The 16,588-nt window shown below is 43.1% G+C and overlaps 1 protein-coding gene across 1 annotated transcript in view; it reads left to right on the top strand.

Moving 5' to 3' along the window:
* The window catches only part of LOC124722253 (NACHT and WD repeat domain-containing protein 2), a 312,786-nt gene extending 303,994 nt beyond the window's left edge, over positions 1-8,792 (top strand). Inside the window, exons 28-29 of the mRNA XM_047247442.1 lie at positions 275-464; positions 8,640-8,792. Coding sequence (XP_047103398.1) covers positions 275-464; positions 8,640-8,792 — 343 coding nt within the window. The remainder of the gene's footprint in view (positions 1-274; positions 465-8,639) is intronic.
* Positions 8,793-16,588: the final 7,796 nt, after the last annotated feature.

Consider the following 16,588-nt stretch of genomic DNA (forward strand, 5'->3'; position numbering starts at 1 on the left):
CCGTTTCTCTACTTTTTATTAATGCAGTCTCAAATTTTTTTGCACTGACGTATTATGTCGGAGCTGAGTATGAAGCAATCGCTTTGAAAAACGTTTTGGATCATAACACGATGGCAAATACAGTTTATACAACTTACTGACAATGTGTAAGGTAATGTCATGCCTATCTGAAAGGTTGGCAGCATCACGTTATTGTTGATATCTCTACTATGACTTTTTTCAATGTAGACAGGATCATGTGCTCGGTGTGACTAGCTTGTGTGGTGTGACGCAGGACTCAAGACGCTGAGATGATCGCTAACTACCGCGTGCAAGCGGAGCTGACAGCGATCGAGAGCACCGAAGACGGACGCGCCGTCGTGCTGGGCACCGTCGATGGCTGCGTCTCTGCGCTGGCGCTAGCGGACCCCGACAAGGCCGACGTTGTCAGCTTCCTCACCACTCTGCCCTCCCGCGACGAGGAGGTTCTATCTTTATATTGCCAAATTATTCTTTGCTGTACTTCTCGTCCAGTCTTGCTGTTTCGAATAACATGATTTTATACACGGATAGGGTGGTCAGAAACAGTCTGAAAAGCTTATAATGGTGCTGTAGGGTAGGCTGCACTGAGAAATAATTGTTACTAAAAAAAATACAATACATTGCCCCGTTTCCGAGTTAATGCGCATTCAGGACGTTATGCGCGCAAATTCAAGCGGCCCGCCAGAGACGATGTCGCCAAACGTGTTCTTCGATTTGTTTCCTAAAACCGAAGAAGAGAGCGATACACAAACTGGACATGGTACGGTAGCAAGGATCGAATCCGAGCCAAAGGCTGAGTAGTTATCATGTACACTATGAGAACAACTGACACTAATTGTATCTGGCTGACTGCTTGAATTTACTCGCACAACGACCTGATTGGCTAACTTCAATATTAATTAATTCGGAAACGGCACAAAGTATTGAATTTTTTTCTTAACAGTTACTTCGCAGTAAAACCTACCCTACAACACCCTCACAAGTTTTTCAGGCTGTTTCTGACCACCCTGTATGTACATGATGTCCCAGAAACGTTGCAAACATTTCGAGGGGTTGTAGTGGGCGTTTTGTGGAAAAAATCGAGGATAGAAACCCGTGTCCATGAACATCATACAACGACGCTACAGTGTGTAGAAGTTATAGAAGCCAGCACCTGCCACTAGGCCACCCCTTCAGCAGCAAACGTGACTTTGTACGTTGACGGGCCGTAGGCGGAATGTCTCGCAATGTTGCTTGTTATCTAGTGATCGTGACTGATTGCCACGATTGCCATTGGACGAGATGGAAGTAACTGCTGAGTCGATAGGCCTTGTCACCTATGAATCCTATGCTTTGTTGCCTCGGTGAATGACGGTTTCCATTCGCTGTCTTTTTTACTCCTGGAACCATCTAAAATCTCCAATGTTTTTTGGTACACAGGAGAAAAATAAACAGCAGATGGAAACCCATGCTCGAAACAGTCATACACTAAGGCAACAGAGCATCACATCAACAGAAGACAAGGCTTGCCTATGCAGTAGCTAGCTCCATACTGGCGATCGTGGCAATTAGTCGCGATCACTGAATAACAAGCAACATTGTGAGACGTTCCGTCAGCGTACCGAGTCACGTTTGCTGCCGAAGGGGTAGCATAGAGGCAAGCGCTGGCGCCTATAATGTCAACGCTCTGTAACCTCGATGGGTGACGTTTCCTCGATTTGTTCCTCAAGACACCATCTACAACTCCCTCGAAGTTGGTCACAACATTTCTGGTACACCCAGTATCTGTATGTAAGGTGTCTCAGATTAAATGTTTTCCTCTGCAACTTACAAAATAATAAGTGCAAGGAATATTTATTTAGACAGATAAACATAAGAAAAGTTACTATTTGTGCGGAGTTATGGACATAGTTTATTTATGTATTTTCCAGACAGTTCGGGCACCGAGTTGTAATTTATAGAACGTAATTTTTAGGATTCCGTACCGCAATTGGTAAAAACGTGATCCTTGTAGCATCAGTTTATTGTCCATTTGTCTGTGTGTCTAGACCCCTTTTTCTCTACGTTAAACTGTAGGTCACGTTTCTCCGATCGGATAAGTGTGGTAATTTACGGACACGCAATTCGCCGAAGCGGTATCCAGTAGAGCAAATCGCCGAAGCGGTATCCAGTAGAAAGACTTGCACCAGGCCACCGAGGCACACGAAATTATTATTATTGTTATTATTATTATTATTATTATTACTATCTATAGACATAATTAGTGCAGTGTGTAGAACCCGCAGATCCCGAGTTCATCCGCACTTGGCCGGTTCTTTTCCCTGTCATGTAACTGATATGTTTAAAACGATTCCGTAAAAAACAGTATAAATCAAATTTATATCAGTTTCGGGTAGGTAACTAGCTTGTTCAAAGCTTTTGGGCTGTATGCAACATGCTGTGCATAATTGGCTGTACTCACATGTATGTTCTGGAGTTAGGATGTTCACTTAAGTGATGTGTTGGGACGAGTGCTCCCAATGCGCTATTTGGAGTCATCTGGGGTTTGTTTATTCCACGTTAATATCCGTTGCAGACCTAATCTTGTTCGTTTATGTATCCTGACCCGCCTTGTTCGGCAGTGTAGGTATACACTCTACACTCTTAACTGAACAAGACTTAAAACAAGGCCGGCCGCTGTGGCCGAGTGGTTCTAGGCGCTTCAGTCCGGAACCACGCGGCTGCTACGGTCGCAGGTTCGATCCTGCCTTGGGCATGGATGTGTGTGATGTTCTTAGGTTAGTTTGGTTTACGTAGTTCTGAGTCTAGGGGACTGATGACCTCAGATGTTAAGTCCCAGAGTGCTTAGAGCCATTTGAGCCATTTGAATTTAAAACAATGCATCGAGGAAACTTGTAGCTCTGTGACAGCAGAGGCTTTACATGCCCTCCACTGGTCGCTCAGAAGTCACACTGTATTGTGCATTTAGGAAATTTGGCACGCGTTTGAACATCTACCTCAAATTAACGTTCCTCCACGAGAAGATCCATCTGAAAACAGCGTGTTACATCCACTCTTAAAATGTTGAACGTTTCATACTACCTATCTGAAACTAATTGAAATTTTATTTAAATTGATTTATACACGGTTTAAATACATCATCTACATGATAGAAAAATAGTATTATGCTTAAAAAGTTATAGCTCTGGTGCAACTCGTTGGGAAGTTCTAAATAAAACATAGCACAAATATGTGTAGTTGTAAATTTAGTGCAACAGGTGGTATGTAAGATTAAATGTAACGACTGTCCTAAACAGTATATACGAGGGTTATTCCAAAAGTAAGGTCCGATTGATTGCCAAATTGAAACCACAGTGAACATCAGAAATGTTTTACTTGTAACAATTAGCTACACCTTTCAGCTACTTCTCTACGTAGTCGCCGTTCTGACTTAGACTTTTGTCATAGCGTTGTACCAACTTTTCAATAGCCTCATCATAGAAGGCAGCCGCCAGTGCTTTCCGCCAATTCTCCACGCTGGCCTACACCTCGTTGTCTGTGTCAAAATGTTGTCTTCAAAGACAGCGGTTCATGTGACCAGAGATGAAACTCAGGGGGAGACAATTGCGGACTGTATTGTGGGTAATCTCACATTTCCATTTGAAAACGATGCAGGAGCATCTTCATTGCCCCTGCAGAATGCGGCTGAGAATTGTCGTGAAGACGAAACAGCACGACAGTTATGTAATGTTGGCTGCATAGCTTCAGGCGAAATTTCTCACCAGGCCCTCGTACTTGGCGGCAGACACTATTTTCTAGACATCTTTACGCACTCACTGCGAGCTCAGAAATGAGAAGAGCGACGTGATGCTAACTGGGGTTATACTAGAGACACTACCCAACACATCTGTGCAAAGCTTTATCGGATTTTCATAGTCGTTTCCATTTCGCGACCGATCGGACCTTACTTTTGGAATAACCCTCGTAGATCAGACTGGTAGAACTTTTGGGACCCTCTTCGAAGAACACGCTTAATTGCGAAATAGTAAGACAGCATTACGGGACCATCTAACAAAAAAAAAAAAATGTTCGGTAAGACCAAGAGTGACACATCTTGAACTGTAGAGGACGTTTTATGAACGTTGTGGAAGGACTTGAAGTCTATGGGCATCATCTCAAAGAACCGACTAAAATAGTCAATCTCCATTGTGACTTCAAGAATTTCATGTAATTAAAGAGTTTTAACGACGTACTGAGACGGCCCAGACAGCTGTAACTCTCCATGATTCGTGCAGCCCACTCGGCAAAAGACGACCTCATAGTAGCGCTACGCACTTCTAGACAGTGTGGCAGATTGAACCCAAAGTAAACAAGCAGAAACACACGCCTCAGACATCGTCAGGTGTAATCTGCGTTCACTCAACGTTTTAGTACAATATTTTAATTCAATTGTGAATTTTTACAACATGTCTCATTTATGAATTTAGGTGCATTTATCTGTAGCGATTATTAGTTTTAAATTAATTTTAGTGTTTACTTAAGACAATATGTTTGTTGCGTGTTGACACCGCACAATATTATTTCCCTGTCCACTCCCCTTCCTGCCCTCCTCCCCCTCCCCCCCCCCCATCCCCCCCGAACCATCATCCATGACAAGGATTTGTGCGACTCACAGTGGGATTAGTAAAATACTCCACTGCTGAATGTTGTCACAATTCTGTTATAGTTAATTATTTTCAGACTATATTATCTACTTAAATACGAAAGCGTGCTGGAAAATAATGCCTCCGAAGCTTTACGTGAAAATTCTTAAGGCTTTTTAAATAAACCGAACGTTATTAACATTCTGCATCTTTATCCTACATGTCTACATATTTACAGCCCTCTGTCACTAGAGGGCTGCGAATTGCAGCGTGTAACCTACGAATTGTAGCGTGTAATATGGCGGTGTGTAACGCAAGTGACGGTGCGTGAGAAAGAGCGTGCTGTAATCGAGTTTCATATTCGAAGAGTTCGTCTATACATGGAGCACCCTCTCGTTCACCATGGGAATTCCAGACGAAACACGAGCGCAGTGACAATCCGACGTCTTGGGTTCGCTGTCATCGATCATCCACCATACAGCCCCGACTTGGTTCGACCCGAATTACATCTGCATTCAAAACTTACAGAACATCTTCGAGGACTTCAGTTTGATAGTGATGAAGCGATGCAAGTAGATGCAAGGCTATGGCTTCGTCAACAAAGCCAAGCATTCTACATTATCAACAAACTGGTCACTCTTTGGGAGAAATGTGTTCGTCGCCAGGGTGACTGTGTTAAGAAATAAATATGTAGAGATGAAGAATAAGGACGTAGAACGTTGATACGTTTGTTTTATTTAAAAATCTTCAAGGATTTTCACATAAAAAATTCGTAGGCATTACTCTTCAGCACTCCCTGTTAGGTACTTATTAATGTTTTACTTTTTCTTTTAGATCTGAAGACGATCATTAAGTGATCGAAACTAGTTATAATCTGCGACAAATTTCGACTGAGACTGTTACAAAAAACATATTAAAATCGATACAGTTCTGATGACAATATGTCATCTACACTCCTGGAAATGGAAAAAGGAACACATTGACACCGGTGTGTCAGACCCACCATACTTGCTCCGGACACTGCGAGAGGGCTGTACAAGCAATGATCACACGCACGGCACAGCGGACACACCAGGAACCGCGGTGTTGGCCGTCGAATGGCGCTAGCTGCGCAGCATTTGTGCACCGCCACCGTCAGTGTCAGCCAGTTTGCCGTGGTATACGGAGCTCCATCGCAGTCTTTAACACTGGTAGCATGCCGCGACAGCGTGGACGTGAACCGTATGTGCAGTTGACGGACTTTGAGCGAGGGCCTATAGTGGGCATGCGGGAGGCCGGGTGGACGTACCGCCGAATTGCTCAACACGTGGGGCGTGAGGTCTCCACAGTACATCGATGTTGTCGCCAGTGGTCGGCGGAAGGTGCACGTGCCCGTCGACCTGGGACCGGACCGCAGCGACGCACGGATGCACGCCAAGACCGTAGGATCCTACGCAGTGCCGTAGGGGACCGCACCGCCACTTCCCAGCAAATTAGGGACACTGTTGCTCCTGGGGTATCGGCGAGGACCATTCGCAACCGTCTCCATGAAGCTGGGCTACGGTCCCGCACACCGTTAGGCCGTCTTCCGCTCACGCCCCAACATCGTGCAGCCCGCCTCCAGTGGTGTCGCAACAGGCGTGAATGGAGGGACGAATGGAGACGTGTCGTCTTCAGCGATGAGAGTCGCTTCTGCCTTGGTGCCAATGATGGTCGTATGCGTGTTTGGCGCCGTGCAGGTGAGCGCCACAATTAGGACTGCATATGACCGAGGCACACAGGGCCAACACCCGGCATCATGGCGTGGGGAGCAATCTCCTACACTGGCCGTACACCACTGGTGATCGTCGAGGGGACACTGAATAGTGCACGGTACATCCAAACCGTCATCGAACCCATCGTTCTACCATTCCTAGACCGGCAAGGGAACTTGCTGTTCCAACAGGACAATGCACGTCCGCATGTATCCCGTGCCACCCAACGTGCTCTAGAAGGTGTAAGTCAACTACCCTGGCCAGCAAGATCTCCGGATCTGTCCCCCATTGAGCATGTTTGGGACTGGATGAAGCGTCGTCTCACGCGGTCTGCACGTCCAGCACGAACGCTGGTTCAACTGAGGCGCCAGGTGGAAATGGCATGGCAAGCCGTTCCACAGGACTACATCCAGCATCTCTACGATCGTCTCCATGGGAGAATAGCAGCCTGCATTGCTGCGAAAGGTGGATATACGCTGTACTAGTGCCGACATTGTGCATGCTCTGTTGCCTGTGTCTATGTACCTGTGGTTCTGTCAGTGTGATCATGTGATGTATCTGACCCCAGGAATGTGTCAATAAGGTTTCCCCTTCCTGGGACAATGAATTCACGGTGTTCTTATTTCAATTTCCAGGAGTGTATTATTACAAGTAAATCTACTTATATGTTCATAACTCCGCAAGAAGAGTAAGGTTTTTCTACGTTTACTCTCTTAAATAAATATTCCTTTCACTTGTTATTTTATAAATTACGGAGAAAAACACCTCATCTGGAACACCTTATACGAGGGTGAGTCAAATGAAAACCTTAAATTTGTAATGACAAATCGAAATTTCGCGCCGTTATCCTGTAAGTTGGTAAGAGTGCTACAAACAGCGTGCAGAATGGCCTGTAGGTGGCAGCATAGTGCAGATGCACACCGTCACAGTATCAGTATAAAGATGGCCGCGCCACTTGCGACTTGCACCAGGGAAGTACAGCGTTCTGTTATTCTGTTTTTGCGTAGTGAAGGTGTGAAACCTAGTGAAATTCATCGACGAATGAAGGTTCAGTACGGTGATCCATGTTTGTCACAGCAGCAAGTCTACCAATGGAGTAGGAAGTTCGCAAATGGTGTGACTTCATTGGAAGATGTTCCTCGTCCAGGTCAGGCACAACAAGTTGTGACTCCACAGAACATTGCAGCAGTTGTAGCCATAGTGAAGGAAAACCGCCGAGTGACAGTGAATGACACTGCAACATGTTCACAGATTAGTCATGGGTCAGCACACCACATTGTTCATGATGCGCTCCAGTTTCACAAAGTGTCTGCAAGATGGGTGCCACATCAGCTGAATCCTGAATTTAGAGAACGACGTGTTGATGCTTGTGAATGGCGAACAAGGACTGGCGCCATTCCTCATCAACAAAACAAAGAAGTTTCGAACAGAACCATCAGCAGGGAAGGTTATGCTGACTCTCTTTTGGGACGAAAAAGGCGTCATTTTGGATCATTACATGCCTAGAGGGACCACTGTCACCAGTGCATCATACACAGATCTCCTAAAAAATCATCTGCGGCCTGCAATCAAATCAAAGCGACGTGGATTTGCTGTCAGCAGGTGTCCTTTTGCAACATGACAACGCAATGCACCACATTGCCCGTACAACAGTTGTGACATTCACAGACCTGCATTTTGAGTGTCTTCCTCGTCCACCATACTCATCAGACCTTGCCCCAAATTATTTCCGTCTGTTTGGACCACTCAAAGACGCAATGGGAGGAAAGAAGTTCCGTTCTGATGAAGAGGTACGCCACGCGGTGCATGAGTGGTAGCGCGGACCACCAAAAGAATTTTTTCTAAAGGAATTTATGCACTTTGTAAGCGCTAGAGGACTTGCATTGATGTCCTTAGGTTAGTTAGGTTTACGTAGTTCTGGGTTCTAGGGGACTGATGACCTCAGATGTTAGGTTCCATAGTGCTCAGAGCCTTTTGAACCATTTGAACTTGCATTGTGCGTGGGGGAGATTATGTTGAAAAGCGATACAGCTTTGTACCACTTCTGCACAATAAATAATATTTTTAAAATATTTAAGGTTTTCATTTGACTCACCCTCGTATCAATGTTGTCCCTATGTTTCTGTATATTAATCTTCAGAGTTGGTAGCGGAAAATGCATAACGCAAGGAATTCTCGTATAAAGTGATATACGAACGATGAATTCAGGTTTTGTAACTGAAAGAAATGCAAACTGCACAATTAACGAAAACAGTTCTTTGACGTTAATGGTTTTCTATTCCAGTGGAAGAAGAAAGCAGAGAAGCTAAGAGCGACGACGAGATTCAAGGCTGCCATGTCGATTGCGAAGCTGACGACGCAGTTCATGGCCAGCGCAGGCATCCCGGCCCACCCTGACGACGTGGACGACGAAGAAGAGGAGGAAGCTGAGCAATAGGCTGCTGTCTCACAAGGTAGAGGAATACGCGTGGGAGTCGACTCGTGCAGTAACAATTACGTCGTTATCCGAAAACGTTCAACCCTCAGATTACAACCGACAAGATGAATTGGGTTTTACATAATCTCGTGCTGTCGTCGTTGGAATCTGAAAACATGGCGCTGTACAGTGTTCTAGTCGGGTTGTGTCTCATTATCTAGAGACAGATACAGCTGTTCTGCCACTGATTCGGTTACCTAGATTGCATTTACACCTATATTTTGCTAGACATTGGCTTTTAAAGTGCACCACGATGGACTTTTACAAGTCGGTCCCAATTTTTTGACAAAAATTTTTGTTCGTTGTGGACTTCGTTATTTTGAGATGTGAATGCTGAAAAGAGCGCCAGTGGAGTGCTTGCATCGAAGGGTTGTGCAACGGTGACCCCATTGTTGGGATCAAATGAATTCGTTTCCTACTTCCACCACTTTGATTTAAGCTTTACGTGGTTTCAGTAACTCACGCCAAATAAATGAGACGAAGGCCCTATGAACAAGAGCTTAGCCAGTTTCTCACTTCATTCGTGTCAAATATGAGGTAGTTCTCTATAAATAGTGCATGGGATCTTCAGGTATGATTTAAACTCAATTATGAGGAACCGGTTGAGTGCAACTGTTTTAGGACTTGAGAAGTAGAAAAGGAAATAAATAGAAATGAGCGTATGGCATCGTTGGCCGGGAGGCCTCATTCGGGGGAGTTCGACCGCCAAGTTCAAGTCTTATTTCATTCGACGCTACATTGGCTCGCCGGAGATCAGGATGAAATGATGATGGGGACAACACAACACCCAGTCCAAAAGCGGAGAAAATCTCCAACCCGGCCGCGAATCGAACCCGGGCCCGCTTGCGTGGGAGGCAAGCACGTTACCACCCAGCTAAGCAGGCGGACATAGAAAAGGAGAATTAAGATTTAACATCTCGCCAAGGACAGAGTGTAAGAGACAGAGCAGGAGCTTGGAAAGCACAATATAAGGAAAAAAATAAACCTTTCCTTATGAAAGGAATAATCGCAACATTCATCTTCATAGATGTAAGGAAACCACGGGTAACCTCAATCTGGATGGCTAGACATTAATTTGATCCTAGCTCTTCAGTACCTTAACCACAGCGCCACCTCGTTCGATTTTTGGAGATCTGCGTGCTAATTTATAAAAAATTATCGTAATGTGGTAGCTTCTAGATAGAAAAACAGTAGCTTAATAATACACAAACGTTTCCTGCAGCACACCCGACTACTTCAACCTAGTAACATTGTTGTGGCAATGTTGTATTGCCAGTAGGCCAGCAGTCATTCAGTAGACTGTGGCGGTGTTCAGAGCATCATAACCTTGAATTTGGGAGAACAAAGAGTGACAAATACAATCAGCGTATAACTTTATTAAAGGCAACGATAAATTTAAGTTAGATAAAGAGCATTCGCCTTCCCCTCAGGGAAGCCAACACGACGCCTGCCAGTAAATCCAGCCGCAACCCGCCGAACTGAGAAACCGTGCCGGGTTACCTATCTAGAACTTAGCGGCGCTTTCGTTGCTTGTCTTTGCCATATGTTGACTCGTTTCTTGTATCGCATGTGGCCCATACGCACGTAACATACTCGGACTGACCTTGTTAATTACTGTATGGCATACTATAGAATTATTGGAGAACAAATGCTGACTGTACAGACGCAGAGCGGAACGTCACGAAATATCCGATTTTCCGTTGAAAACCTCAAGATTTAGACAGTTTTCCCTTTGGTATAGTTACTAATCGTTGCGGAGTGCATGCATACAGCCTTTAAACCAAATTAGTATTCGACCATTCTCACTGTAGTGCTTCTGTGAACGAAGATAGGGAAGAAAATCTCCACCAGATTATTTTCAGTGGTGATGTAATGTTAAAAACGCAAGCCATCGGCAGTTTTGAACTTCATACACTCTGCTCTCGCCGGACTATATAATACTTTCCTGACGCGACATGTGTCGATCAGTGACTAATCATCTTCTGTTGCATGACTGTTCTAGCTTCGTGTAAGGGGGCGATCAAATTGTTTCAGTTCGAAGGCCTTATAGTCCAGAATCGGTTGCCAGTCTTGAAAAAGCGCCGTGAGCATTGAGGCAATCATTCCACCGACGCACCAGGTTGAAGGTAACCATTTGGTAGAACACCGTGTCCTGATGCGTCAAAAAGTGGGTAACTGTCTGCTGCACATCCTCGTTCGACAGGAATTGTTGACCCTTAAAGGCATTTTTAAGGGACCGAAGGCGTAGTAATCGCATGGGGAGAGATAAGGACTATAGGGCGGGTGCTCGAGTATCTCCTACTTGAGTTGACGTAACCTGTGAGATACGTCATTCGCGATATGGGGGCGTGCGTTATCATGAAGTAGCAGCACCCCTTGTCGCATTCCACAACAGTGGTTTTCGATAGATGTGCTGACCCGTATACATTCTTCATTCTCTGTTGGATGTCTGTCAGTGTTTGTCCTTCGACAGACAAGAAAAGAATAATATCGCGTTGGTCTTGTCTGGACGCATTTGATAATAACGTCGCCATAGGTAACGTTTCCGCATTTAACGCACGCACGTCGGAAAGAATGAGCGCCACACAAATTCCTTGCCTAAATGTCGGTGCATATATACCCGCATCGGAGCTGTGCTACGTTACATATACACTACAGTAACGCCCTCGAACGGAAACTTTTTGATCGTCCCTTATACTGTAAATGTAACAGACCTTCCATCCATAGTAAACAAAAAGTTCAAGTATACGGAAACGCAAGTTAAAATATTCTGGAAATATATGAACCACATAGCTTGATAGAGAGTTCACGTATAATTTATAAATGCATGTTACAAATTTCCAATCAAAAAGAAAAAATAAATTTTTCCCTTATTTTCAGTCAATAACCCCATCATTGTCAAGAAAGTTTACTGGCACTGTAAGTGCATTGTAAGACAAGATGAGCATGCGATTTCTCTGTGAGGGGACTGGTGGCGGCTTTCTGAAGACTTGTTTGGTCATCGAGCACTTGATGGCAACGAATCAGCAAGTACTTGAAGACAACGAAATGCAGCAGCACGAAAATCTAGCTTTAATTTATCAAGGGTCTCTCACAGTTTAACGTAACGCTGAAGTGTTGGGAGCTTGGCTTCAGAAACTATGTAGCATCATACAAAAACAAATAAAAGAAGACTGCATAACGAACTGAAGTATTAATTGCTGCATATCCAAATTTCTATGCCTTTTATTATTGGTAACGAAATATGTGTAATACCTCACAGGCTGGAAGTTCATGGTATACATTAAGACTCAGTTGTATTTGAGAGTGTAATTTAAGTTGTATTTGGGATTAGCAAGTAAGAGCTCGAAAATATTGTACGGGAAGTATTGCTACAGAGCATTCTGCTCAAGTCGCGGATCGTGTCCTTAGACATGCCTGACCATTCTTTCTGCAATTGTGGGTATAGATTTTCCACTTTTTTTATTTCAGTGGGTGGGCAGCGGAGAAGAAATCCTCACATGAAATCTCCAGTGTGACGCAAAAGGGATCTCATAAGAGCTGTCGTCAACAATTTTAGAGCCATTTGGGGACATATATTAAACCTGATTGGAGCCATGTTTTGTGGAGAAAAGTAGCAGTATATGGAGCCGCACGCCTCAGTAGCATTTGGATATTTTATTAGCTAGCCTCCAATAAACGCCGTCAGATCACCAGGTGTCATAACTGTCAACGTTTGAAAACATAGAGCCTTGTGTCCAGAATGTATTGGTGTTGTATTAATGAGTTGTTCTCTGCTACGGTATACGGCTCATGTACCAATTACTTTCAGTGCAGCTGTAGCGCGATTCATCAGAACGTGCTAAGGCACCGTGTCTGGTTGTTGAGAAGTTCACGCAGACAGGAAGATGCGGCCACTGACTTCCGAAAGGATGCTCCTAGATGTGCAGTGCATTTCTTGCCTATTGTCGAGAATCATTGACAAGATGAATGATGTTTCTAGTTTTTTCCCGGAAAGGTGCGAAAGACCTCAGTCTGCAGAAATTATCTGCTGCTGCTCCTTTGAGTGTATGTGACGAGACTCTCAAATTATAAAGTTTCTAATGGAGAAAGTCTGTCACATTGTTACACAGTAACTACCATCATACACCGATGAGCCAAAACATCGTCACCAACTACGTAATAGCGTTGAGGTCCACCTTTGTGACGTAATACAGGACGACTGAGCTTGGCATGTATTCGACAAGTCCTTGGCAGTTTCCTAGCGTACGTTACAATTCTGGTGAGCCAGTATATTTTACGATTCTTTATCTAACTGCGTATTGGTGAATAATGCTTGTATGTGCCGTATTTCATTTAGACTCCTGTCGGAATACTTTAATTATATCCGCTCCAGGGCTAGTGCGGGGTTCTGTTCTAAATTTGTACCTTATATGTGGTGTTCCTTACGTGACAATTTTCATATTCAGCAGTATGTTGTGCTTTTGTATTTATTTACTGAGTGTACCTTCTCTTAACCTCTACTGTTGTGTTATGTCCTTCAAATGCAATTGACAGATCCAGCTGAGTGGGGTTTGAATCCTTTTTGTCACTATAAACACAGGTGCTACATTCTAGTCTATATGAAAACCTTTAGGAAACACAGAAAAAAAATACTTGGAAGTCCACTATGGTGAGTGTGGCTACGAAAAAAACGTATTTCAGAGTATCGTTGAGGTGGCTGTAGAATGTTTAGTGCACGGAGCGCGCCTTTCATGTTTATGACGTACAATAGTTTCAGAAACAAAATGAAAAGAAATTAAAAGCAGTATTATGTATAGTGTTATTTAACAGACTAATCCACATAACTGCAATATTTACTAATCTACTTTTAGTATTGCCGCTACGTGCGTATATGAGATTATTTTATTGCGGCCACTAGTTTCCCTAAAACCTGTTGTAAAGCGCACTTTAATTCACCCTGTCTCTCCACACATGGCTGACGGCAAAGCATTAGCGCTAATGGCATAATTAAAATACATGCATTTAATACATTAACAGCTACGAGATTTGCTTTAATTTAAAGGATAAGAACACACTAACTTCAAAATGAATTAAATCGAGGGTTCGTTGAAATTTAATAAGGACAAGAAAAGTTTTACTGAAATACTATAATCTTTTAGTGCCTGTATCTTACATAGTAAAATGAATAAAATTATTTTAAATATAATATAAAATCTGCTTAATTTGAAAGCCAAAAAAGTTTATTTTATCATCATTTTCTTTATTTCGGATCATGTTAAGCAGTATGCATATTTCAAATAACCTGTCTAAGTGAGGAAGAAACGTTTCAGCGTTTATCCTTGCATCTCATTCACTGTGCTATCTGAGAGTGCCATGGGTTAAGAGGTAAAAAAAACTGGGAAGAATGCACGTGACATTTTCGCGTACCATTGTCCATGAGAGTATACAACCAATCAATCTTAACTTCTATGGGACTTCAAAAAGTAAGTTAAATATTAATATCCTAGGCCAAGAAACTTTAACTGACTACTGCACTACACTTCAAAGTGACACAGGTACATGACACTATTTTTCAACAGAGTCACAAAGTCTCTGCAAACAACGGTCGCAACATTTTGCCAACTGTTCTATTCTTCAACGATAGAAATACGCTTCTTGGTCACACAGCTATACAAGAACCGCTGTGTGTACGTCCTTATCGCTGGAAAATGTGCGGTTGCTGCGAATTATTCCATCAGTTCCTCGACTGCCTGCACAATGTCGCCTGTTATCGATATCGATGGACTTCCTTTCCGATCAGAATTAGCCATGTCTGTGCGACCTTGGTCAAATTGGTGACACTATTTCACTACGAATGGACGTGAGAAACAGCACTGGTCTCAATAAATCAACCAAAAACAACCAAATTACAATAAATCATGAGGTTATGTTTCGACTGTAATGAAACTGAGGCATAAAATACAAGGCACGGCATAAATACGCCTTGAAAACACATTCAGACGAAAAATTCATGTCCGACTTTACAACATGTTTCAACAGCCCAGAGTGGAAACACCAATTTCAAATAATACCGTATGATTTGTATGAACTCTATAAGAGTTGAACGACATTTGTTATTTTATACATAGTGGATCTTGTGAACTCCGCAGCAGTTAATGATTGTTGATGAATAACGCAATCAGATACAAATGCTTTTAATATGCTTTGTTTCAATGCCATAACCGGCTTCCAGTTACCATGCCCATCTTCACATTGCTAACATTTACAATTACATACACGTTTTGGTCAACAGTTGTTTTGAAAGGGTACAGTACCGCCCGACATTGAAAATAGGTACAACATACTTCATTATTTTTGTCAGAACAACACATTTTTTTTTGTAAAATAACTCAATTTCAATTAATACAGCGAAGCCGGATACCAGTGTGGGAAAGAATGACAATTTATTTATTTAATTGATCACATGTGCACTCCCACAAAGTAAATCCCTACATCCAGTTTGGTGAGATCTGTGAAATGAATGAATGTATGGTCGTCTGCTAACCGCAGATAGTGAATGTGAATATATGATCATCTTTGAGACGATCCTTTGGCCACCTTTGGTGGGACCAAAGAGATGAAATTTACCAGAGCTTTGAGCGCCTAAAATGTGGCTGACCAATACGATAGCAAGGTGCTTCCCCCACCTCGACAGAGATGGGAGAGGACCTCGAGAACGGCCATGTTTCAGCACTCTGCCGCTGGATCTTGTGCTGTTAAGACCTGTTTTAGTTGTGCTTCGTAATGATGAAAGAGTGGAGACATGGTATGCATGTGGAATATTTAAGAGTAGTTTGAAATAATAATTTCTCTATTTCAGGAACTTTTGTGGGGAGAATTAAATGTCAGGCAGGTAATATTAAAGGGATTGTAGGAATCTTCGGAAGTGACCAACGGTCACAATGAAACCACGTGTAGCATTAAGTTGAAATACTTCCGTGTGCTTAAGTTAAGCTGAATTACTAGCGTGTGTACAATAAGTTGAAATATTTAAGAAATAGCATGTGTACCATAAGTTGAAATATTTAAGAAATGGCGTGTGCAGGACTTGAAATTAGAGACGAGTACTTCCACATGGTGAGTACTGTGTGAGTCTCAATCTGTGTATGAGACAAAGGATAAAGAGAAGTACTCGTCCATGGTATCAGTTGAGGACTCGCGTGTGTGATGTTCTTAATATTACTTTGCCTGATATGATTCCGTGTGACGCTTGATTTAAACTCTGAGAGAGAATCAAGGTGAGTCGGCCGTCTATCCAGCAACGCCACTTGGCTTGCATTGCACAGGAAGACGTGCATATATCTCCAGAGTTCATAGTAGGAAAGTTGAATTACGAAGTGGGGCAGTGTCGTGTGAAACTGGGATGAATATTAATTGAAGTGGAAAAGCGGAAAGTGATAATGTTGTGACCATTTTCTGTGTAGTATTTCATGTTGTAGTGTGGTGTATGTCATGTAATTTGGGTATGTGTGGTTTGCATGGGAGAGTAGCGAGGTAGTTTCAAAAGATTAGTGGGTTATGCTTGTTCCTTCAGTACCGCTCGGTCTGGAGGAAAGTTTAGTGATGATGATTGTGAGAGTCGAAGTGTGAGGTATAATAAAAGATCCACCATCCTATCCAGAAAGTGCACTGTAGCGTTAAAATTAATTACGAGACCATAATATAGAGATTCACCATTGTAAAGCCATGCCCACTGGGCGGAATTTCTTATGTGTTATTGTTGTAGGTTGTAGAAT

The sequence above is a fragment of the Schistocerca piceifrons genome, chromosome X (genome assembly GCF_021461385.2).
Source record: "Schistocerca piceifrons isolate TAMUIC-IGC-003096 chromosome X, iqSchPice1.1, whole genome shotgun sequence".
In the NCBI taxonomy this organism is placed as follows: domain Eukaryota; kingdom Metazoa; phylum Arthropoda; class Insecta; order Orthoptera; family Acrididae; genus Schistocerca; species Schistocerca piceifrons.